The sequence below is a fragment of the Lolium perenne genome, chromosome 7, assembly GCF_019359855.2.
Source record: "Lolium perenne isolate Kyuss_39 chromosome 7, Kyuss_2.0, whole genome shotgun sequence".
Lineage (NCBI taxonomy): Eukaryota > Viridiplantae > Streptophyta > Magnoliopsida > Poales > Poaceae > Lolium > Lolium perenne.
This window is the reverse complement of record NC_067250.2, coordinates 104,613,465-104,631,106: the sequence shown is the minus strand read 5'-3', so window position 1 is coordinate 104,631,106 and position 17,642 is coordinate 104,613,465. Positions and strand designations below refer to the sequence as shown.

At 48.3% G+C, this 17,642-nt stretch overlaps 1 protein-coding gene across 1 annotated transcript; it reads right to left on the bottom strand.

Annotated features, from left to right (window-relative positions):
- Positions 1 to 2,318: 2,318 nt before the first annotated feature.
- Positions 2,319 to 3,133, bottom strand: LOC139833247 (chaperone protein dnaJ 11, chloroplastic-like). The gene has a single exon (XM_071823474.1). The coding sequence runs from the start codon at positions 2,983 to 2,985 to the stop codon at positions 2,566 to 2,568; it is 420 nt and encodes a 139-aa protein (XP_071679575.1). The 5' UTR covers positions 2,986 to 3,133; the 3' UTR covers positions 2,319 to 2,565.
- Positions 3,134 to 17,642: the final 14,509 nt, after the last annotated feature.

Genomic DNA, 17,642 nt, shown 5'->3' with positions numbered 1-17,642 from the left:
ACCACTATTTGTTTTTGCGAGAGGTTTGGAACTTTGGATGAGAGGCGTGAGTCAGCGGCAGCATCGTCGTGACGTGGCTGTGCAGCGTAAAAGTCGGGGAGCGAGGTGCACGTCGGAGTCGCGTGGCCATGTTCCTCAACCCTGCCTGATCGGGGCTCCACGTCGATTCGGAATCATCTCGGTGCTGCCCACTGATTCGCGGGAGGAGGTGGGGCAGCGCGTTCGCCCGCGGATTCGGTCGACTTCACTGCTCCTGGTACGGCGGAGAGCACACGGGATTTGCATCTAGAAGCAAAGCTATCTCTCTAGATGTCTATTTCTAAAATGGGAACTGGTGGACGCCCCCGGATCAAAACCCACTATCCCGCGATCGATACCCCGAGAGCGACATGCCTCTATCTAGCCATTCCAATGGCTTTGGCAACACAGCACCAAATATATTTGACAGTTGAGCAGATGAAAACAAGTGGATGGACTCGTTCTCAAAAAAAAAAAAAGTGATGGATGGACTCCTCCTGTCTAGATGAAAAACAAGTGATGGATGGACTCCTCCTGCCTACATGAAAAACAATGTGTACATGGCTAGAGTAACCAGAACATGTTAATTAGTTTTTCCCGGAATCAAAAGCTATTTCTTCGCTATTTTATTGATATGTCTTGTTATATTTTTTATATATTTGAATACTTAAATGTCAAATCAATGGGCCCGCTCTTGTCTAGATGTGATATTTCTTCAACTTCGGATCACAGGGCCAAAGGTGTTGGTTACAAATCGTCATGTACCGAGGTGTAGCGAGTAACAAAGGAAGTGTTTGCCACAACATAGCCATCAAATCAGAGATGTTCAGAGCATGCAAGCCAATAAGAGGTGAGTCTAACTCATTTGGTTAGGAAAGAGGATGTACAACCTAGCAATCTAGATCCAAATTCTCACAAACGTAGATTTGGTTTCTTATTATTTTAAAATTATTTTAGGGTCTTCCCTACCGCTTTGCTAACAAAAAAAACAAGGATGGGAGCCAAAAACTTGCTGGTAAATAGTTGTTTAGTGTGACCTAATGCGACCTATTGACTCAATGAAAGCTCATTTTATCGACAAAATGCATGTGAACCACTATTTTTTTGCGGTTACTGTGAACCCCTAAATTAGGTAGTAGTGCAACATTGTTACCATATTGTGCATAATCATGAGAATACAATTTTCCAAATAGTGATCTCGAGGCAAAAAAAAAAAAAAACTGCAGGATACAGGTACTTTGTTGTTGTATCAAACATGTTAGATAGCATTACTTTGACGTTCCCTGACCCTAGTTTAGCTAGGGAATGAGCCTAATGGGACCATGTTGTTAGAGTAGCTTGTAGGTAAAATATCTAGGAAGGAACGGTTTCAATGTATAAAAATTGAAATTGGTGTAACTTAGTATAATTAAGGCATTCTTCCAAGGTCATCAGATAAAAAATTGTTAAACTGCATTCGATATGTTGGATTTTTTATGTCTAGTATACTATGTCCAACTCATTATTTGTATGTTGGTGCAGATAAATTAACAAGCGAGCTCAGATAAAAATAGAAAAAGTGGCGACAAAAAAGAAGAGTGGAACTGTGGACTTTTGAAGGGAACTTGACTTTTTTTTGGCATTAAAAGAGAAACTAGGACATGATAAAAGTTCAACACATGATGAAGTGGCGACAAAAACCAGGTTTCACTAAAGTCTAAATGTCCATTGAGCGTGGGAAGCAGTTCTCTATAAACAACTGAATTTGCTGTTTCTAAGTATGCTGATTATACAATGTCACGAAACTACGTTTCCTGCAGCCGTATTATTTTGCTTTGACATACTACAAAATCATAGTTAATCATTAGACGTACAAATTAGATAAAAATATCGTAAACATTATTATGCATGTTAGGTTGGCAAAAACCTTATTAAAATTGCTCGTACACTGAACTTCGAGCGAAGAGGTGGACCCACATGGCACGAAGAGCCGCCTGTTGTGGATGATCATGTCTTGACCTTAAACTTCAAGAGAGCGGGAAAACGTCAAGCATGATGCATGGCTCCATCCACGGAATGGAATATTCTGCGGAAATTTGAGGCCACTCATGACCCACCCAATTGGCAATTGCTGCGCTGGCATCGAATAAAAAAAAACACCGCGGTAGCAGGTCGTCGTCAATCCTCGTTTGCCAGCCAAGAAACAGAGACGGCATCGCTGGCCGGAAAACAATGTCGAAAATCGCAGGCCATAGTTTGCATCGGCGAGAACATATTTTTCTTTTTTCGTCGAATGTTACATCAGGCGGGGAGGGATTGGGTTTTGCTCAAATCTAGGATCAGAGTGCTGCTGCTATTGCATATTGATAACACATGTTACACATATCGTGTTTCTGAAGATGCAACGCACATTCAGAACAGCAGAGGGGGGAGGGAGGTTACATGTACAGACGCATGGGTGGGTCACCGTAACAAAAATTCTATGGTGAGCGGCGTCGGCGAGCGAGCGCAGGGCGCCGGTGGCCTGAGGTATTCACGGGAACAAAAAGCTGTCGATCATGGTTATGTCTACCAGCACTGATCGGACTCCCAGGTCCGTCGAGGCCGTCCCCAGAAGCTGTGCGGCGATGGCCTGGAGGCGGGCGGCTGCGCGTAGGCCTGGGCGACGACGTCGCGGTCGTAGCGCGCCCGGGCGTCCTGGTCAGAGAGCGTGGCGTAGGCGTGGTGGAGCCGGATGAAGTCGTCATCGCCGGCCGCGCCGGCCACGTCGGGATGTAGCTCCCGCGCAAGGCGCCGGTACGCGGCCTTGATCTCGCTTCCCGTAGCGCCGGCGCGCAGCCCTAGCACCTCGTACAGCGTGCAGCTTCCGACCGGAGCCGACGCGACAGCCACCGCGCACCGGACCGTCGCCCTTCGGGAGGAGCAGCGGGAGGCCCGAGCGAAACTTGAAGCCGCCGGGGCTTGCGTCAGAGGAGGCGCGGAGATCATGGCGGAGAAGGAGAAGAAAGTGCGGGGACGTACGGCGGGAGGGATGAATCACGAGCCCGCGGCTGTGGGTCGATGAATGCAGAATTCGGTAGGGAAAGAGGAAAAGTATGCAGGCGAGAGTGAGATGGGAGCATGGATGGCTTCCGGGCTGGGTTTTATAACGAGCTGGTTTGTTTCTTGCGAGTCAGCAGCAGCGTGCTCGTGATCTGGCCGCGAGGTGCACGTCGGTGTCATGTGGCCGTGTTCCCCAAACCCTCTGCCTCATCCGTCCCGGTCCTCTCATGCGGCTCCACGTAGACTGGGAATAGTCCTGGCTGTGCCTGGTTTTGGAGCGGTGTCATGTGCGATCACGACGGCCGCCCGCGGATTGAGTCGAGCTCGCTGCTCCTGTTACGGCGGAGAGCACACGGATTTGCATCTAGAAGCAAAGCTGTCACTCTAGAATGCCTGTTTTTAAATTGGCAAGTGGTGGCAGTCCCGGGCATCAAAACCTCTATCCCGGGATCTCAAGAGCGACACGTGTCCATCTAGCTCTTATTCCTACTTTTTGCTTTCATAAATTGTCAATGTAGCAAAAAAAAAATTCATTTGGAGCCTACACAAATCCAGTAAAATCTCACTTTTCTTCCGTAAACCGCAACGCCAGGAAAACCAAGCGCGATTGTAGCAAAAAAGTTCACCACAAAAGAAACACTCGGATCTCGCCGGAGACTTCACCGAAAACCGTCGGAGACCTTGTAGCAAAATTTTGATGCTTTTGTAGCAAAAAACAAACTCACAGGCGATATCACCGGGAAAAAAATTGTGCCACCCTAGAAAAACCAACTTCGCCATAGACTTCTTAGCTACACTTCACAGAATAACTATAGGAAAACCATACCTCATCGAAGACATCGTCAGAGACCTCATGGCAAAAAGAAGTGCTATTGTAGCAAACTTGACTTCACCATAGACATGGTAGAAAATATTGTACTAATATAGCAATAGCACATAAGGGTTGTAGCGAATAGAAATTACAAATGATGCAAATCCACGGAATGCATGATGCAAAACTTCAAAAACGGCTGTAGCAAAATAATTCTTCACGTGATGCAAAAAAAGAAACCACTAATATAGCAAAAAAGCATATGATTATTTATTGAGCGGGCTGACAGTAGCATCCGAGACCGCCGATATGAGCAAGGAATGAGCCTAATGGGATCATGTTGTTAGAGTAAAATGGCTCTCTCATTTTACTCCACCAAACCCGTCTCTCCTCTCCTCTCCCGTTGAGAGTCCACCGTCACGCCCCAGCGCTTCCTTCTCCCTTCTCCGGCGGCGCTGCTGCTTGGAGCAAGGAAGGATGGAGTGGCTGGCTTGTACAGAGTAGATTTAGTTATAAGTTTCTCGGCTTGTTGCTGGTAGTGGGCGCTATGCCCGTAGACTGGAGAGTTGCATCGGGTTTCTTCGGTCAGATCCGATGCTGCTGGTGGCTGGTCGTCCTCGCCGTGGTGCTCCATCAGCCGGAGCCGAAGGCGACGCGGACCTCCAACATCAGGGACTTCTTCAATAAGGCCGACGTCTATGCTGGTGGTGCTGCTCTAGATTGGTCTGTCGACGAGGTTTGTTTTCTTCTCCCTAGTCGGCGTGGTGGCGATTTGGAGAGGAAGACTGCAGGCGTTGAGGCGGACAGATCTGGGCGGTGCTGGGGAGTTTGTGGTACTGCAGCTATCTGTTGTTCATCCTCGGTGGTTCGAGCTCGACCGCCGACTCAGTTGGCCGAAGGGCGGCTCCAAGTGACGCCGGCGTCGAAGGCCGGGTCTTGTTCAACCTCCATGTGGAGGCCATGTGAAGGACGCGAGGCGACACTCTTCTTCCCCTCTGGACCAAGTGGTCTAGTCCCCGGCGCCGGAGCGGAAGGTCGTCGGCGTAGTCCTCAGAATTTCGGCGGTGCTAATGGACCCGATTGCTTTTTCCATAATCTTTGTAGGGTCTTTTCTGTATGAAGTGAGGTCTATGCTGTAGTTGACTTTTCCTTTGGAGACCTTGCTGTAAATTATAACTGTACCGCTTTAATGAATGGCAGTATCTAGGCCCTTCGGGGCCTATCCCTGTTCAAAAAAAAAGTAAAATGTAGGAAAAATATCTAGCAAGGTGTATATGTTATCACCAGATTTTAACCAAATCAGAGGTGGGCCGTGATTGAGATGGGCTTAGTAAATATACGTAGAAATTATTCATGAATCGGCCTTGTATAAAGAGTTTGGGCTGAATTGCCCGTGTACCTGTAAATATAGTAGGATACGTGTCGGTTAGGATTAAAAGATAGAGTTTAGCTCGTACACGGTTGGGATTATTCCCACGTTAGAAAGTCTACGGACTATAAATATGTATCTAGGGTTATTGAGAAAGAAGACGATCACGTTCACAACAAACCAATCTAGGCGCATCGCCGCCCCTTGTTTCGAGGGTTTCTTCCGGGTAAGCGCTATGCTGCCTAGATCGCATCTTGCGATCTAGGCAGAATCTTGTTTATCTGTTGTTCATGTGTTGCTCGTACTGAAGCCTTTTTGATGGCGAGCAACACAGTTATCATGGATATTTTAGGGTTAGCATCGGTACTTTCTCGATGTATTGATTAGTCATGCTATTCCTGGATATCTAGCCACCCTTGTACCGATCTTAGGTGCAAGGGTGGTACCCTGCTTAGTCATTGTTTAGTAGATTCGATCCGTTACGATTGCTCCTTGTTCTTCAAGGATTAGTTTAATATGTACATAGTTAGGCCTTATAAACGGGTTGAATGATCCAGTAGCGCGTAGGGTATAGTTTGCTAGTCCTAGAGAAGATGTTCCGGGAATCAACTCCACGTTGGTTTTTAGGCCTTGTCTAGAGCTGGTTTATTATCACTTTTCGTGTCTACCAGGCTCAATCACGTGTAGGACGTTCCGGTTATGTGGTGAAAACCCTAGATCGTCGTAGATCGTTTTAACTTAATATTGATCAAGCAGGACCACCATGTTATCGTAGATCTCATACGAATCATGGGTGGATCGGCTCCTTGAGCCAATTCACAGGACAACCTGAGAGCCGATCGATGCTCGTATTTAATGTTTACGTGTATGCCATGCAGGAAACTAGTCGAAACAATTCATCACCTTCCTGACCAGGTATAGGTCAGGTGGCACGCCCTTGCACCAGCATCGGACGTGCGTGCCGGAGCTTTGCGGGCCGTCGCCGAGGGACCAGGGCCCTCCAGCAGTCCTGGGAGCCTCCCGGCTCTTCGTGTTGCCCGTCGCTACTCGTCGGTGGGTTTTGGTGGTCAACACATTCTGGCACGCCCGGTGGGACCTTCTTCTGCAACAACTGCATCAACATCCGCATCAGGGATGGCGGAAGATCCAGTCACGTACGAGGAGCTGTCTGAGGAGTACAAGAAGAAGTACGACGAGATCAAAGCTCTCTTCGAAACCGACCTCATCGGCTCTTTCTAGAGGACCCGCTCACACGGCATCAGGTGGAAAGGGTTCTCAGCTGAAGGCGCTCTCGATGGAGTGGATCTGTCTACTCCTTCAGAAGAACGCACCAGGTCTCTACGTCAGGAGGTTAATCACATGGTAGCGCATTCGCTACACCGCCATTCTGAGAGCCTGGTGAACGCTTTACAGCGTGTTGCGCTGCGCGTGGTCCAGGAAATCATGAAGCATCAGTACTCTCCGTCAGGACCTGCCCTAGGGACTCACCAAGGAGAGAAGCAGTTCCAGACCCGACCACCGCTGCCGTTCGCGCTAGCAGCACCAGAAGTTCCGAGTTCACCGGCATACGTCGTCTACAAGATCGGTGGCGATCCTAGTGATTACCAGTTCTTGTATGAACCGCCTAAGGAGATCCCGCACGGATACATGTGCACATATGTGCCGATCGCAATAATCGGGCGCGCACGAACCAGGTTGCAACAGTAGGGATTTCTGCAACAGCAGGAGGGGTTTCTGGATCGGATCCCGAGAAGCAGGCGTGGCTAGCTAAGTATGCCACTCCAACGAATCATCAAAGCTCAACTCCTGCAGCTAGCACCGTGGATCAGATCAGTGCAATCTTGAGGGACCAATTCGGCATGGTGCCAAAGAGGAGGGCAATCAGCTACTCCAAGCCATACCCCAACGAATACGATTTGATCCCACTACCACCCAAATATCGGCTCCCTGAATTCTCCAAGTTTAGTGGATCGGAAGGCTCTAGTTCAGTTGAGCATGTAAGCCGATATTTGGCGCAGTTGGGCATGATCTCAGCATCAGACGCATTACGTGTGAGGTTTTTCGCACAATCTCTCACATGATCGGCTTTCGGGTGGTACAGCTCGCTGCCACCAGATTCAATCCGGACTTGGAAGCAGATGGAAGAACAGTTCCACATGCAATACCACTCAGAAGCTTCCGAGGCTGGCATTGCCGATCTAGCGCAAGTACGACAGAAGCGCGGAGAAACGGTATCGGAATACATTCAGCGCTTCAGGGCCGTCAGGAACCGATGCTATTCGGCTCGTATGAATGAAAAGGAGGCAGTCGATCTGGCAGTGGTGGGTCTTGCATCACCGATCAAGGATATGGCTTCCCAAGCAGAGTACACCTCACTGGCGCATATGGTTCAGAAACTATCATTATATGAACAGCGCCACCCAGAGTTGTACCAGGACAAGTTCAAGCGCGCGGTAGTCCTGGTTGAGACAGAAGGAGATGAAGACTCTGCGGGAGAGCAGGAGGTAGCCGTGGCTGAATGGACTCGGGGGGGCAAACCCCGTGTCCTGCAAATGGGTTAAACCACAAGGTCCTGCAAAAGGGTTTGACTTCGACGTAAGCAAAGCTGAGCAGATTTTCGACCTCTTACTCAAGGAGAAGCAGCTGAAGTTACCCGAAGGCCATAAAATCCCTACGGCGCAGGAGATGAACGGAAGGCCATACTGCAAGTGGCATAACACGTTCACCCATACCACCAGCGACTGCAGGGTGTGGCGTCAGCAGATCCAAATGGCGATAGAACAAGGCCGTCTAATTTTCAGCCAGTACGCCATGAAAGTTGACACGCACCCCTTCCCTGCCGTTAACATGGTGGAGTGCACTTACCCTGGGAGGTGCCAGCCAGGTTTCTCGTTCGACATCAACATGGTAGGACCTGTGTACCACCCTGGTAAGGACAAAGGCGAGAGCAGCCGCTCTCGTGGCAAAGAAAAAGAGGAGGCCGTTCCATGTGACCGGCCCCAACGTAGCGACAAGCGCTACATCACAGAGGAGCAAGTGGGGAACGTGCGATACCAGCGACCTCTCTCCGAGCACCTCCTCAACAAATATGGGCGTCAGTACGACCAGCGCCGACGATACGACAGCGACGACGAAAGAGATCGTCGGTCTAGCGTGGATCACAGGAAATATCGCCGGTACGATCAAGACGACGAAAGGTATGAACGCCGTGCCAAGGAAAAGTCAAGAGAGCAGGACGACGTGGACAGACACTGGGATTGTCCTTTCTTCAAGCATTGCTGGGATTCAGGGATGAGCCGATTGCCTACAATCGGCAACTGCCCAGAGTGTAGACAGAAAAAGAGGGACACAGGAGATGTGTCAGTGTTCAAGCGTCTAGGGCCTCTCCCATCTCGGAACAAACAAGCTGAGTCCTCTCGGGTGAAGATCTCGAGGAGTTAGAGGATGACGATGAAGAAGAAGATAGATACCACCGGCCAAGGTGGTGGCCTGATGGACTCAGCCATTCTCAGAAGCGTAGGGTTCAGCGACTACGTAGCGTAGAGGAAGCCGAGAGACGATACCTACATGCGTTAAGGAAGGCGCGGCCTGATTTGGCCGCGAAAATTCAGCAAACTCTGGATGAGGAGGGTCGTCCACAGAAGAAAGAGTGGCGCCCCAAACAAAAGAAAGCCGATGATTGGATATCGGCTGGCACGAACATGGTGTTCATTCTTCCATCGGAGTTTTGTGCTCCGGGAATAGAAGAGGCACCTATAGCTCAGCTCGACTGCGGCCCACGACCAGTTATCTTTGAGAAGCCACGAGAAAGGAGCTACAGGCATCTGAAGGCCCTGTACTTGAGAGGTTATATCAATGGGCAGCCTGTCAACAAGATGCTGGTCGACACGGGAGCAGCAGTCAATATAATGCCATACTCCATGCTACGTCGTTTGGGACGGTCTAGTGCAGACCTGATCAAGACCAACGTCACATTGAACGACTTCAACGGCCAAGCATCAGAAGCACAAGGCGTTCTGAACGTGGATTTAACTGTAGGCCGAAAGACCATCCCTACGTCATTCTTCATCGTCGATAGCAAAAGCACTTACGCTGTCCTGCTAGGGAGAGATTGGATCCACGCTAACTGTTGCATTCCATCCACAATGCACCAATGCTTGATACAGTGGGATGGAGATGAAGTGGAGGTCGTCCATGCAGATGATTCAGCCGAAATATCAACGGCTGGCATGAACATTTGGGAAACGGGAGGCCAAGAGCCACTCTCCGGAATCAGTTTGGACGGCTGCGAGTTCATCGACGTGACAAAAAACGGGGTGAGGCTGGTCTTATCCACCGGCCTGACAGTATAGCAAGAGTAAAGGCAACGGACATACGTGGCAAGGCCGATCCCTGCGATCGGCCCCAAAAAATAAAGAGTAATGATCTCGTATCAAGCATGCCACGTAGTCGTAGTAAAGCACGAACAAGATGTAAACCTTCATTGAGCAATGCAATAAAAATGGGGGCCGATTCCAGCAATCGGCCCATACTATCCTCGCCATACGTTTTGCATGTGTTCAACATTGATCTAGCAGGCGACGGAAAGCTAGGATATGGGTTTACATCGGCTGATGAGCTAGAAGAGGTTGACATTGGTCCTGGGGATAAGCCACGACCAACTTTTATCAGCAAAAAGCTAGATCCACATCTCAGGAGCCAGATCATAGCTCTACTAAAAGAATACCCAGATTGCTTTGCATGGGATTACACAGAGATGCCTAGGTTAGACAGGAGCATCATTGAGCATCGGCTCCCTCTCAAGAAAGGATTTCGGCCGTTCCAGCAACGTGCATGTCAGATGAAGGCCGATATCCTAGAAGAAGTCAAGAAGGAGGTCGAGAAAATGTTGACCGCCAGATTCATCAAGCCATACAGACGGGATGACTCGAGAGCCGATATCTTCAATTACTTGAGAGATTCGGCTCGGGGGGCACATAACCCATGAACAGTGAAAAATCGGGGGCCGATGCACAAAAAATCGGCCAGTAAAAAAAATACATAAAATTCGCAGCCGATGCACATACATCGACTTGAGAAAATATGCGAGACAACAGTATACAGGTACAGCCGATGCACAGACATCGACTTCAGAATAAAAAAAAGCCGATGCATAGCCATCGACTCTAGAGGTACAAGTTCAATGAAGCATTTATCAGTTAAATGGAAAGGCTCTACTGAAGGAATACGTTGAGGGCATGAAGGGCGTCAGCGCGTATACGATCCACCTCGGCGATCTCAGCCTTGTCATCCTCGTCTTTGCCCGTCACCAGCTGACTGTGCAGAGCACGAATTTCAGCCAGATCAGTCTTCAGTTCAGCTGTGAGGCCTTTTGCTTCCTCTCGAGAGCGGGCAATAAGAGCTTCCTTATCTTGGATGAGCTGCTTGGTCACCCTGACCCTCTCTTCAAGGTCCTCCAGGTCCTTACGCAGGGTCTCGAGTTCGGCACTGCTGACAGAGGTGTCAGTTTTGGCGTCCAAGGCAGCCTTTTTCTCATTGAGCCGTTGACACTTGGCTGCAATATCGGCTTTCAACGGTAGCTGGGCGTGGCGAAGGTCAATTCTCTGACGAGCCAACTGCACCCTTGACCTGAAGGCCGACAGGGTCACAGCTGGCCAGAGTTTCACCTGCAGTGTCACCGGGAGATGGGGCTGAATGTCCTCAAGAATCCCCTTTACTTCCTCGGAGTTTTCAACCAATGTCTCAACTGGGGAGGAGAGCAAAGCCTTGAGACGCTGGAGTTGACCATGGGTCGTGCTAGGTCTTGGCTCTTCACCTGCCCTGGAAGTAGCTGGTTCGATGGATTCAGGGTCGAACGTCAGCAAGCTTGAGAGGTCATAACCCTGACAGACAAACACGAACAGCGTCAGTATGCAGCAAAAGGAAAAGGTAGAACCAAGGGAATGAGGTATACCTCTCCTAAGACCGGAGGGGCAGCCGATGTTGTGGTGATCGACTTTTCTGTGGGCTTGGTTAGGTTGGCCACCTTGTCAGCCACGCTCTTTGAAGGTGCTAAATCCAGGGTGGCGGATGGCATCGGTATCTCTTCAACGTCCCCACTAGAGGTGCCATCAGTCTACAAAGGAAATGGTTAGCCGATCCGAGTAGCGATGGGATAGTGTGGAATATGAACCGGGGGAGATAATTACATCTGAAACCTCCTAGCTTGGTGAAGAAGCTCGCGGTTCTTTGCGAGCCCTTTTGACACATCGGCTCTTTGTGCGTAGCCCTGCTCTAATCGGAGCTTGAAAAGCAGCAGGTTCGGGAGCTGACCTTTTCTTGGAAACCGACGATGGCAAGTTTGTCTGGCTCTGTGTGGTGGTTCTCCCTGAATTACCTGAGCTCGAGTCCCTTCGACTGGACTGGGTCTCCTCGCTTGAGTTCTCCTCGGTGGAGGTCTGTAAAGGAAACACAAGCATGTTGCAGAAGCCTAGAAGGACAAATGAAATTAGTCAAGGCATAGATCAGCTTACGTGCAAGCTTTCTTGAGCGGGAATGGGGGCTTGGCGCTTCAGGGTCTTCCTGGCAGCTACTTTCCTCACTGCTTTCCTCGCCTGGATTGAGGCTCGGGGGGCAGTTGTCCCTGAGGATGCTTTTCTCTTGGGAGCCGATTTCGGTGAAATCGGCTGGCTCTGCGTCATAACCTTCTTCAGGGGTGGTGAGCTCTTGCAGAAGAGAACCACTGGAGCTGGTGGAAGGAATTTGAAGGAGGAGCCGTCAGCCTGCACAGGTTCTGGACCATCTTGTTGCTGCGAGGAAATAGAGCTAGGTTACAGACAATCATTGAGAGCCACTGCAAGAAAATTGTAAGTGGTGGTACCTGTTCTGCAGGAATGTCGTATTCAGCATCAAGTTGCTTCAGCAACGGCCCTAGAGCTCTCCTGAAGGCGTGGGTCTTCCACATTGACCACCAAGTCTCAAACCCATCGGTAGTGGTGGTGAAGCGAAGGTTGTGAGGGATTGGAATGGCTAGAGCATCAAAGAAGGAATAGCACCTCTGGCCAGTAAGGATATCAGGCAGCTCAGCTCTGCTTTCTGTCAAGTGGTGTAGGAAGAAGTGTGGAGCCACTTGCTCGAGACCAAATCGGGCCAGTACCACCGGTTGATAAGATTCATAACCGGGTTTGATGATCCTGTTGGAGGTACTCATGCCAACTGGGAGGAAGCAAGGACGGATCATGATGGAGTACAAGTGCCGAGTGCTGGGGTCATCGGCAAAACTGTCCAACCTGAAGGAAACTGGATTCTCGAAATTTTCAGCTTCAGTGTAAGGAAAGAACAGGGGACTGTCCAGGCCTTGGAAGAAAATTCTGAACCACTCTGACGCTTCCTTAGGGATCAGCCTGCTACCTGGAAGGCTATATAAAGCTTGGCCGTAGCTGGTGCATCGGATCTGCTTCCCATTAGCATCTGGGAAGGTGCAAGTGGCCAGAGGTGGGGAGTTTGGGACCTGGTTTCGGAAGTACAGTTGAGCCCATAACTGAATAAACCACCAGGGGCCTCCTGTTTTAACTGTCTTTTGGGAAAATAGTTTGACAGACATCAGTTGGAGAGATCGATAGACCTCTCCAAGGAATAGTTTGCCGATGCCAAGCTGGGTGCCTTTGGCAAGTTCATAGGCCAGGGAAAGGTAATTCTTGGTTGGGGCGAGTGATGGGCCACAGAATATGAAGTGTTCTAACCGAGTTCAGAAGGCTGTGTGCTCTTTCTCTGTCACGAGCCCTTTGGTTTTCATGTAACGCCTAAGGTAGGCACCCCAGCTGGTACACTCTGTTTTGGAGGAGAGGGTGAAAGGAACCTTTGGCAGCATAAAAGCAGAGGGGCTTGGGGATGCAATATCTAGACCTGTGATCATGGCCACGTCCAGCAAAGTTGGTGTCATGGGACCATGGCCAAACATGAAGCAATTCAGTGCATCAGACCAGAAGTAGCCGATGGTTTTCAGAAGGTTTTCGTGTTTCTCAAGGGGAGACAATGACAATGACAAGGCGTCGGCTATCCCTATAGTTTCCCATGTGGCATGGTGAGTTTTGGATACTCTACTGTATCATGCCACCCAAACCTCAGGAGGATTAGGACAGGCTCGTAGGCAGTCGGCCCAAGAAGTCAGATCTAAATTCTGGTTTACAAAGGGAATTCTGTTGGCCTCGCATGAAATTAGATGAGCGGGACTCTCGGAAGAACGAGGGCCAAGACACAGAGAATTTGGGAGAGAGGGATGCGGTAGCAGGATGTCTGAAACCTAAAATTAATAACGAAATAGGACATTAATTCAGGTGTTTGCTGTTAAATCCTAACATTTACTCGGATGGCGTGGAGCGGTTGAGGATTACCTTCAGACCGGAGACCATAGCGTTGGCGTTGGATGATTCCGCCATTGGATGCGCTGTGGAGTTGGTCTGGCGCGGGTGAGATCTGAGATTCGTGTGGCCGGGAGTTGGATCTGTTCGAGCGGCGATTTGGGGATCTGAGTTTACTCTCTCAGACGGAGGTTGCAGGTTACCATTTGAAGAGACAACTGATGGGGCTTTACTCGCGTTTTATGGTAAAGGCCGATGCGATGCCATCGGCTCTTTGGGAGTTGACTGACTTTGACTATCGGCAAGATTAATTGGAAGCACTTCTTCGTTAATAAAAGGGGTTTATTACAATGAAGAGCCGATTGCTCAAGGAGGGAAGAACAAAAGAAGAGCCGATTGCTCAAGAACTACTACTAATCCTATACTAGTAGTTCCTATTCTAGGGGCCGTCGCTGGCCTCGTCGTCGGCGTCGTAACTGCCGTCGGCGCTGCTTCCGGAGAACTCTTCGTCGTTGCTGCCCCAGCCCTCGGCCGGGGCTTCTTCCTCCTCGTCATCATCATCGTCGTAGCTCTCCGACAAGCTCGGAAGCGCTTTGCCGGTGGATATCCGGCGGAGGAGGAGTCATCCTCCTCCTCTTCCTCCTCTTCCTCCTCTTCCTCCTCCTCGTCAGAGGAGGAAAAGCTCGCCCAGGAGTGGAGGTCGTCCTCGCTCTCGCTCTCCAGTTCCCCATCGACAAGGAACCGGAGGTCCGCCTCCCCATCGGTCATTGACAGGTCGTCGTCCGACCCGACGGCGGCTGGGGGAAGGTCGTCGCTGGAGAAGGAGGACTGAAAAGAGAGGCCCGATGAGGCGGAGGGGGAGGAAGAAGAAGACATTGCTACAGGAAAAGAGGGTTTTTTGGTGCCGATGGCTAGAACAGAGCAAGGGGATGAAGAGGCGAACTGTTCGGCGCGGTTAAATAAAAGGGGATATAGTGGAGATTTAATGCCACAACAGTTTCCGGGGAAGTGATGCCAAAAAACTATCAAATCTTGCAGAGAAGTTGAGAAGGCAAGGCATCATGATGAAGGATACTGCGAATGGTTCTGCTCTGCCACGACATGACCCGACGAAGAAAAAAATAGAGTGGTTTTGGAATTATCATTACCAAAACCAGGAGGGCATGTGTTATCACCAGATTTTAACCAAATCAGAGGTGGGCCGTGATTGAGATGGGCTTAGTAAATATACGTAGAAATTATTCATGAATCGGCCTTGTATAAAGAGTTTGGGCTGAATTGCCCGTTTATCTGTAAATATAGTAGGATACGTGTCGGTTAGGATTAAAGATAGAGTTTAGCTCGTACACGGTTGGGATTATTCCCACGTTAGAAAGTCTACGGACTATAAATATGTATCTAGGGTTATTGAGAAAGAAGAAGATCACGTTCACAACAAACCAATCTAGGCGCATCGCCGCTCCTTGTTTCGAGGGTTTCTTCCGGGTAAGCGCTATGCTGCCTAGATCGCATCTTGCGATCTAGGCAGAATCTTGTTTATCTGTTGTTCATGTGTTGCTCGTACTGAAGCCTTTTTGATGGCGAGCAACACAGTTATCATGGATATTTTAGGGTTAGCATCGGTACTTTCTCGATGTATTGATTAGTCATGCTATTCCTGGATATCTAGCCACCCTTGTACCGATCTTAGGTGCAAGGGTGGCACCCTGCTTAGTCATTGTTTAGTAGATTCGATCCGTTACGATTGCTCCTTGTTCTTCAAGGTTTAGTTTAATATCTACATAGTTAGGCCTTATAAACGGGTTGAAGGATCCAGTAGCGCGTAGGGTATAGTTTGCTAGTCCTAGAGAAGATGTTCCGGGAATCAACTCCACGTTGGTTTTTAGGCCTTGTCTAGAGCTGGTTTATTATCACCTTTCGTGTCTGCCAGGCTCAATCACGTGTAGGACGTTCCGATTATGTGGTGAAAACCCTAGATCGTCGTAGATCGTTTTAACTTAATATTGATCAAGCAGGACCACCATGTTATCGTAGATCTCATACGAATCATGGCTGGATCGGCTCCTTGAGCCGATTCACAGGACAACCTGAGAGCCGATCGAGGCTTGTATTTAATGTTTACGTGTATGCCATGCAGGAAACTAGTCGAAGCAATTCATCACCTTCCTGACCAGGTATAGGTCAGGTGGCACGCCCTTGCACCAGCATCGGACGTGCGTGCCGGAGCTTTGCGGGCCGTCGTCGAGGGACCAGGGCCCTCCAGCAGTCCTGGGAGCCTCCCGGCTCTTCGTGTTGCCCGTCGCTACTCGTCGGTGGGTTTTGGTGGTCAACAGTATAACAAATGAAATTTGTGTAACTAAGTATAATTAAGACATTTGTCCGGGGTCATCAGATTTAAAAAATATCAAAACACATTCCGCATGTAGATTGTTTAGGTCCAAAGTATTATGTCCAACTCATTATTTTTATATTTGTTAGGATAAATTAACAAGCGAGCTGAGATAAAAAAAAATAGAAGAAGTGGCGACAAAAAGAAAGGTGGAACAGTGGACTTTTGAAGGGAACTTGACATTTGGCACTAAAAGAAAAACTAGGACATGATAAAAGTTCAACACATGAAGTGGCGAAAAAACCAGGTTTCACAAAAGTCTAACTATCCATTGAGCCTGGGAAGCATTTTTTTGTAAACAATTGGATTTGTTGTTTCTAAGAATGCTGATGTCAAAATCCACATATACTAATGTCATGAAACTGCTTTTCCTGTAGCCGCCGCTTGTATTTTATTTTGCTTTGGCATACTACAAAATCATACTATATGAGTTAATCATTATTTCAGCGGGGCTGATAAAAGCATCGAAAATTGCCGATAGGAGCGGGGAATGAGCCTAAAGGGATCATGTTGTTAAATTAGCATGCACTCGCTCCGTCCACAAAAGAGTATATGTGCAGGTTTTCCAAGACATATTATGAAGTGGTGAGAAAATTGCATTAGGAAGATGTAAATCAACATCTTTCTCCTCTTTAATTCTTTCACCTCCAATGAGCTAAGAACATGTAGAAACATGTGCAGAATATTATTGGATTTGATTTCCGTGCCATGAGAAAGAAATAAATTTTAATACTTTAAATTGCATTGGGAAGGTAGGAGTATACTCTTTTATGGATAAAATTTTAGTTTAAACGTCCACTTATTTGAGGATGGAGGGAGTATGATAATATCTTGCACGGAACGGTTCACTGTAGGAGTATAAAAAATAAAATTTGTGTAACTAAGTACAATTAAGACATTTGTCCGGGGCCATCAGTCGAAATATATATTAAAATACATTCAATATTTGTTAGATTGTTCAGGTCTAAAGTATTATATTCAACTCATTATTTTTATGTTGGTATGGATAAATTAACAAGCGAGCTGAGATAAAAATAGAAGAAGTGGCGACAAAAAGAAGGGTGGAACAGTGGACTTTTGAAGGGAACTTGACATTTGGCACTAAAAGAAAAACTAGGACATGATAAAAGTTAAACACATGAAGTGGCGAAAAAACCAGGTTTCACAAAAGTAACTATCCATTGAGCCTAGGAATCAGTTTCCTGTAAACAATTGAATTTTCTGTTTCTAAGAATGCTGATATCAAAATCCACATATACTAATGTCATGAAATTGCGTTTCCTGTAGCCGTCGCTTGTATTTTATTTTGCTTTGACATATTGCAAAATCATACTATACTAGTTAATCATTATGGTTTATGTATGGTCGATCGACAGGACCTACGCATTATTGAAAACCTTATTCAAATTGCTTCGTACATTGAACCTTGAGCGAAGAGGTGGACCCATGGCATGATGAGCCACTGGTTGTGGATGATCATGCCTTGACCTTGAAACTTGAAAGAGAACGAAGCATGATGCATGGCTCCATCCATGGAATGGAATATTCTGCGGAAATTTGAGGCCACCCATGACTCACCCAATTGGCAATAGCTGCGCTGGCATCGAATAATAAAAACACGGCGGTAGCAGGTCGTCGTCAATCCTGGTTTGCCAGCCAAGGAAGAGAGACGGCATCCGTCGTTGGAAAACAATG

Bases quoted from the DNA above. Each gene is read 5' to 3' on its own strand.
- LOC139833247 (XM_071823474.1), bottom strand. From the start codon at position 2,985: ATGATCTCCGCGCCTCCTCTGACGCAAGCCCCGGCGGCTTCAAGTTTC.